The sequence below is a fragment of the Rhinopithecus bieti genome, unplaced genomic scaffold (assembly GCF_001698545.2).
Source record: "Rhinopithecus bieti isolate Rb0 unplaced genomic scaffold, ASM169854v2 scaffold_11919, whole genome shotgun sequence".
NCBI classification, from domain to species: Eukaryota; Metazoa; Chordata; class Mammalia; order Primates; family Cercopithecidae; genus Rhinopithecus; species Rhinopithecus bieti.
The window spans coordinates 357433-365230 of record NW_016807055.1 but is presented as its reverse complement, the minus strand read 5'-3'; the positions used below and the strand labels follow the sequence as shown (position 1 = coordinate 365230).

Here is a 7798-nt window from a genome sequence, read left to right as displayed (position 1 = left end):
CTTTAACTTTTTAAAAATTAACTTTTTATTATAAAGGTAAGATGGGCTTATTAAGAAAAAACTTGAAACATTACATACAGGTATACAGTAAAAGGGAAGGCTCTCTCCCTTCATACCACTGCTTCCCCCAACCCAGCACTACCCTAAAGTAACCACTGCTAATTGTTTGAATATCTTTCTAGAAATCATCTATGCATGCACAATGATAGGAATAAACATACATAATTTCTACTGTTACTATGGGCATTATTTAACACAAATGGAATCTCATTTAAAATATTCATCTGCATATCTTATTTTTTCACATAATCTTGGATATTCTTGGATATAGCAGTATATACAGATCTTTCTCATTTTTTAAATGTCTTCATTGTATTTAATTCTATACATGTACCACACTTTCTTTAAACAGACTATTACTGACGAACATTTAGGTTATTTCCAGTTTGGGAGCCATTACAAACAATGCTGTACTTGCTATTCATTTTATGAGAGAGAGATAATTAAATACCAATCTTTCTAACTATGCAAAAATTATAAAATATTAAAATAAGTATACACCACAACCAGGTACATCATTTCAAGAATGTAAAATGAGTTAAATATTAGAAAATCTGTTAATATATCATGGAATATTAGATCAAAGAAAAATCTCCATAGATTATAGACAAATAGGGATAAGTATTTTCTTAATGTGATAAAACATGTGTGTGCTCATGCCACACCAACCCCAAAAGCTAGCGTCATGCTTAGTGGAGAAGCATTTCTATTTCTATAATGACCAGGAACAAGTCAAAGAAGTCCACTATCACCATTATCATGAAAAATTATTTAACATTTTCTGGATATACTGTACTGGCTGATGCTATTACAAGAAAATAATATTAAGCATAAAATTAGAAAGGAAAAGTAAACTTATAATTTGAGTATATTTCCAGGTAACACAACTTAGTCTAACTGAAAAACTATTTTTCCTTTTTTAAATTGAGATATAACTCACTTATCATAAAATTCACCCATTTGAAAAGTGCGTAATACAATGGATTTTTGTATATTCATAATTGTGCAACTATCACCACTACTTCCAGAACATTTTCGTCATCCCAAAAAGAAACCCCATATCCATTAGCAGTCAGTCACATCACATTCTCCCCACTCCCAATGCCTGGCAACCACTAATTTACTTTCTGTCTCTATGGATTTGCCTATTTTAGACATTTCATATAAATGGAATCATACGATATGTGGTCTTTTGTGACTGGCTTCTTTCACTTAGCACGCTTTCAAGGCTCATTAATATTGTAACATGAATCACTACTTCATTCCTTTTTTTTGCTGAATAATATTTCATCAATAGGTATACCAGATCTTGTGTATCCAATCATCATTTGATGGACATCTGGATTGTTTTTACTTTCTGGTTATTAAAAACAATGCTAGCCAGGCACGGTGGTTCACACCTGTAATCCCAGCACTTTGGAAGGCTGAGGCAGGCAGATCACTCAAGCCCAGGAGTTTGAGACCAGCCTGGGGCAACATGGCGAAACCCCATCTCTACAAAAAATACAAAAATTAGCAGAGCGTGGTGGTGCACGCCTGTAGTCCCAGCCACTTGGGAGGCTGAGATGGGAGGCTCCCTTCAGCTCAAGAGGTCGAGGCTGCAGTGAGCCGTGATCATGCCGCTGCACTCCACTGCACTCCAGCCTGGACAACACAGCGAGACCCTGTCTCAATCACCACCAAAAAAATAATGCTGCTATGGATATTCCTGTACATATTTTGTGTGGACATATGTTTTAGTTCTCTTGGGGATATACCCAGAAGTGGAATTGCTGGGTCCTAACTCTAATATTTAATTTTTTGAGGAATTGCCAAACTGTTTTCCAAAGAGGCCACACATTTTACATCCCCACTGGCAATGTATGAGGGTTCCAATCCTTGCCAATGCTTGTATTGTCTGTCTTTTTTATTACAGCCATCCTACTGGGTGTGAAGTGGTATCTCATTGTGATTTAGAACTGAAAAATTATTTTAAATAGTAAGATAATTTAATGAGATACAAAATTATTATTTAAAATATCAAAAGCCTTCTTATATATAAATAATAACGAGTTACAAAATACAGTGGAGGAAAGGATTCCAACAAAAAAAGATAAACTATCTGGGAATAAACTTTTAAAAAAAAGTCAAGATTTATATTTAACACACTCCAGAAGAGCACAGAAGGACTGAAAATGAAAAGGCATACTTGGTCTTTATTTCCTCCTGCTGCTGCTCTTACACAGGAAGATTCAACATCCTAATTAGTTCAATTCCTCTCTCTCTCTCTCTCTCTCGACAGAGTCTGGCTCTGTCACCCAGGCCGGAGTGTAGTCACGCGATCTCACCTCACTGCAACCTCCACCTCCCAGGTTCAAGTGATTCTCATGCCTCAGCCTCCCAAGCAGCTGGGATTACAGGCATGTGCCAACATACCCAGCTAATCTTTATATTTTTTGGAGAGACGGGGTTTCACCATGTTGGCCAGACTCATCTCAAATTCCTGGCCTCAAGTAATCCACCTGCCTTGGCCTCCCAAAATGCTGGGATTACAGACATGAGCCACAGCACCTGGCCCAGTTCTATTTTAATCTATAAATATAACATGACTCCAACAAAAATACCTCCTAAAATTAGAGCCAGCTGTAGCTAAAGCTCATGTGAAAAGATGATAAGGAATTGTGGTTTTACCCATAGACCCAGCCTTTCTGGGTTCTCATCCAGGCTTGTTGCTTATTAACTGCATATCCTTGCACAAGTTACTTAACCTCGCTGTCTAAGATGCCTCTCCCATGAAAGGGGATAATAGTATCTGCCTGGTAGGGCTGTCAGGAGGATTAAATGAAGATACATAGAGCACTGAGAATAGTACCTGGCATATAACAAGTGCCAAATAAGTGCTAACTAGTATTATTCGCTGAGGAAAAATAATAATTCAAGAACGGGTAGAAAAATCTTTAAAAAAAAAAAAACAAAAGAGTAATGAGGACTGACCCTACTAAATGGTAACACAGCACAGTTCTGGTGAATCAAAATTAAGACAGAAAAGTCAGTAGAATAGAGCAGATAATCCAGAAACCCATATGCAGAAGAGAATCCAGAAACCCGTATGCATGTGGGAATTTAGAAAATTATAAATGTGGGGCGGACGTGGTGGCTCACACCTGTAATCCCAGCACTTTAGGAGCCCAAGGCAGGTGGATCGCCTGAGCTCAGGAGTTCAAGACCAGCCTGGCCAACATGGCGAAACCCCGTCGTCTCCACTAAAATACAAAATTAGCCAGGTGTGGGTGGTCTGCGCCTGTAATCCCAGCTACTTGGGAGGCTGAGGCAAGAGAATCGCTTGAACCTGGAGGTGGAGGTTGCAGTGAGGGCTGAGATTGTACCACTGCCACTCCAGGGCCTGGGCAAACAGAGCAAGACCTCTGCTTAAAAAAAAAAAAAAAAAAAAATATAATATATATATATATATATATATATATTATATTTATATATGGTGGCATTTCAAATGACATCGTGTAGATAAGGAGTGTTTCATTAAAAGTGATTTTGGGACAAAAACTCCCACTGCACTCCTTACACAAAACACATTCCAGATGAAGGCAAAAGATTAAATAAGCAAAGATAAATAAAACCATAAAAATAAAGCCATTAAAGAAATAAGAATCTGAGTGTAGTATGGCTCCAAACCCAGAAGCCATAAAAGACTGATAAATCCCAATACATGAATTTCTGTCAGACAGAAAAAAACAAAATACCATAAACAAATCAAATGACAAAAGACTGAAAAGAATAATTGTAACAAAGGGCTGTTTTCCATGATACCACAGAAAAATGAACACAACTGAAGAACAGATAAATCACAAGAAAAAAATTCCAAATTATTCTCTGTATGGAAAGATATTCATCTTGATTCATAATAAAAGACATAGGCCAGGCATAGTAGCTCCTGTCTGTCATCCCAGCACTTAGGGAGATCAAGATGGGAGGATCACTTGAGTCCAGGAGTTCAACACCAGCCTAGACAACATAGAGTGACCCCCATCTCTACAAAAAAATTTTAAAATTAGCCGGGTATGTCAGCATGTACCTGTAGTTCCAACTACCTGGAAGGCTGAGGTGGAGGCACTGCTTGAGCCCAGGAGGTTGAGGGTGCAATGAGCTGTGATAGTGCCACTGCACTCCAATCTGGGCAACAGAACAAGACCCTGTCTCAAATAATAGTAATAATATAAATACAAATTTTAAAAAATCAATATAAGAGACATGAATTAAAATCACAGCTAGAAACCACCTTTTGAGAACATGTGGGTTGTGGGGAAACAGGCACTCTCACACATTGCTAGGGAGAGAAAAATGGATACGATCTCTAAGGGGCAATTTGCCAATACATATTTAAAAAGTACAGATTAAGAACGCACAAAACTTTGAACCAGCAATTCAACTTTCTAGGAATCTATCCTACAGATACATGTACCTGTACTTGTATACAATAATATAAGGACAAGGATGTTCACTGATGCATTGTTTGTAATAGGAAAATACTGGAAATCTAAATGTCCAGCTATTACGGACTGTTAAATCATATGTACAATGGAACAAGGCAGCTCTACATGTATTCATAAGTAAAACAAGCAAGTATAGCATACTACAATTTGTGTTTTTAAAAGGATACATATCACATACATCAATAACACTGTTATTTATGACATATTTATGACAAAAGATGTTAAAAATGCTGCTATGGGCATAAAATAAATCTGAAAATATTTCCAAGAAACCATTACCACTAATGGCTTGTGGAGAGAATTGCGAGGCTGGCCTATAGGAATAACAAGGATGCTTACTTTTCCCTGTACCTTTTTTGACAATTTTCAATTTTGTATCTTTTGTGTGAATTATCTTTCATTGTTTTTTATGAGTTTAAGATTCCATTCATTCCTGGATTTATTTGCTAATCTTGTGCAAAGCTAACAGTTGTCAGAAAAAGATATAGTAACTCCTGTCTTGAGGAGCTGATGGGTAGTGGGCCTAGGACCTCTTTGCACTGGAATAATAGGGGAGGGGAGCAGGTGACCTTATCAGAAATGCAGATTCCTGGGCTCCACCCCAGACGGACCGAATTAAGAGTCCCAGAGTGACGGCAGAAATCCCCATTTTTGACGGGCTCCCGCTGGGATTCGGGTGCCTGCTCATCTGGAAGCCTCCATGCTGGAGAGGTAGTCAGCACAGCGCACGCAGGGTGTAGGCGCGTTTTCTCGTACCTCCCTCGCAGCCACAATCCCGCTAGAGGCGTGGGGGTGTCACCCGAGACCCGGGCCTCCCCTACACTTTCCTTTAGGCCGAAACCGCGAGCCCTCGCTTCGCTGTCGCTTTTCCTTCGCCGCTGCAGCCATCGCTCTTCTCAGGACCTAGATCGACTGCCGAGTCGGCTGACCCGGCCCTGAGCCACCGAGGCCCCGGGAGCTGAGGGGCTCGGCACCCTTCGAGCCGCTTAAGAGCAAAGGACCGCAAGAGCCGAATGCAGTGAACTGCGAGAGCAGGGAATGAAAGACAAGTTAAACCGTTCAGCCAAAAAACAAGAAAGAAATAGGAGACATGACGGGAAGAAAATAGATTGTGAGGGGGAGGGATAAAAAGCGTTACGACTCCGCCGGGACTCGAACCCGGAACCTTTGAATGCCTTCAGCCTCTAGAAGTCCAATGCGCTATCCATTGCGCCACGGAGCCACCTGTTGGAGTTTCGGCGCATCTGCCATGTTAAGCCAGAGGCGACGGCCCCGCGCTCTTCCGACCGCCCCTCCAGTCGTCAGTGTCACCGAGACCCAGCCGCCGCACTCAGGGCACTGCCATTCACCTCAAACTCGGGCCGCAGGCTCCCGGCCTCCCCGCAGTGGTCGCCCCTCAACAAGGTCGGCGACCCAGTTGAGCGAAGAGCGGCCGCAGTCAGCCGGTCCCAGGTGGTCGGTGTGAGGGCAGCCGCAACCCGGTCTCCTTCACGGTCCGGGCCCAGCCGTACAAATCACAGTCGCGCTTTTCCCTCCCCGGCTCCCTTCCTGCCCCAAGCGCCCCGCCTACCAGGTCTCTCCGGCGGCCGCTCCAGCCCGACCGGGACCCCAGAGTTGCAGGCCCAGGCCGGCCGTTGCACCGTTAAGCCGGGCCGGTGACGCCGGGCACTTACATCGCGCCTGTGAGCGGCCGAGGCCGAGCGGCCACCCCTCAGGCTGCGAGACGTAGACGGCGACCCCTCTCGCGCCTGGGCTCTTCCCTCGCGGCCCGGGCCGGCCGGCGGCCCGCCTAGACCTGAGGCGGCGAGCGCCAGCCGCGGCGACGTCTGTGTGCGTGCTTGTGCGTGTTTATTTGCGCGGGGTTCGGAAAAATGGGGTTTGGGTTGCATTTCGCTCCCCACAGACCCAGAGCCGAATTTCTGAGGTATCCGGGCTCTGGTGGACTGAGGGGGGCGACGCGCCCCGCGCCGCAGCATCCTCCGACAGCTCGTCTTGCAGCCAGCACCTGCCTCCAAGGACGCCGCGCAGCCGCCCTGAGTCCGCGCGCCCGGGGCCCGCGACTGCGTGGGCGGAAGCTGAGAGGGTGCCAGCACGCGTGGGAGCGCTGGGAGCATGCGTGTGCGGGTGCATGTGGCCGGAGGGCGCGCGCTCGAGCGCGGCCGCCAGGTTTTCCCAGTGGCTGGGACTGCAGAGGGTCTGGCACCGCTGCCCGGAAGGGTGCGGTCGCCACAAATCTGAGAGGCGGATGGGTGGGGGCCTGCAGGTCTCCAGTGCCCGCAGTGATCCCCATCCGCAAGACCCCGAAGTCCTTTGAAATAGACTTTCAAAGCCGCGTGGTTGCTCTGCTACTGCCGCGGCGAGACCGAACGCCCGGCTCCCGCTCCTATTAGCTCGCCGCAGCCCCAGCCCCCGCCTACGGAAGATTCGCAGGGTGGCCGCTGGGCGCGCTCTCCCAGCTTGGCCACAGCTTGCTTCTGCACCAAACCCGCCAGCCGCGGCCCACTCTGTGCTCCACCCGTACCCGACCCTGCCCAGCATCGCCAGGCCTCAATGCGGAATAGTTTCTGGCAGAGTTCAAAGAGGGAGAGGGAACACCCGGGAAAAGTCTAGTGTGGTAGGGATTTTACGGTCTTATTTAACTTAACCCCAAGACAAAGCTATGAGGCGGGTACATACCACTGTCCCCTTTACAATATAAAAAAGGGAAACTGCAGCTAAGAGAGGTTGAAAAACTTGTGTAAGGACACCCAGCTAGTGAGGGTGGAGAACTGTGATGAATCTGATACTTTGTTATGCTTGCAAACTAACGTGGTAGCTTTCACGGTTTCGTGAATGCTGACAGAACACACCAGACTTCCGGGTCAGAGATAAAAGACTATTACAGCAAAAGCAATAGCCAGAGTGTCACCATGTTTGAGTTGGCTCTCTGGACCCCAATTCTCACAGGAACGAAGCACACGGACCCAGATGCATGCTTACACACAAGATGGGTTGCATTACAGAAGAGGAATGCTGAGTTTGGGGAACCCACCATGTTATAGTGAGCAGTAAGCAAGCCTGCTCTTTATTCCATAGGGAGACATTACCTCATCCCTCAAGATTGCTCGCTGCAAACACAACGCCGAGAAATGGCCCAAGAAATGGCCCAAGTAAAGCGTGATCAGGGTCTTGCATTCTTGGCACATCTAGCAGGAACGTGCAAGGATGCCGATTGTGAATCGCTTCTCCAAACAGTAAGTGGCAGAGCCCTG

General features: G+C 45.4%; 1 protein-coding gene and 1 non-coding gene across 2 annotated transcripts; both read right to left on the bottom strand.

Annotated features, from left to right (window-relative positions):
- Window positions 1–4278: 4278 nt before the first annotated feature.
- LOC108534428 (uncharacterized) lies at window positions 4279–6764 on the bottom strand. Its single transcript, XM_017879779.1, has 2 exons — window positions 6118–6764; window positions 4279–5570 (listed from the first exon to the last, which is right to left on the bottom strand). Exons 1-2 carry the CDS (start codon window positions 6659–6661, stop codon window positions 5377–5379), a joined length of 738 nt encoding a protein of 245 aa, XP_017735268.1. The 5' UTR covers window positions 6662–6764; the 3' UTR covers window positions 4279–5376.
- On the bottom strand, window positions 5685–5769 carry TRNAR-UCU (transfer RNA arginine (anticodon UCU)). The gene is given in 2 exon segments: window positions 5685–5720; window positions 5733–5769. It is a non-coding gene; the product is annotated as a tRNA-Arg (tRNA).
- Window positions 6765–7798: the final 1034 nt, after the last annotated feature.

Excerpts from the sequence above, each read along its gene's own strand:
- LOC108534428 (XM_017879779.1), bottom strand. The coding sequence starts at position 6,661 with ATGCTCCCAGCGCTCCCACGCGTGCTGGCACCCTCTCAGCTTCCGCCC. Across the intron at positions 5,571-6,117 it reads GCGGCCGCCGGAGAGACCTG|TTCACTGCATTCGGCTCTTG; the intron begins GTAGGCGGGGCG and ends CTGCTCTCGCAG.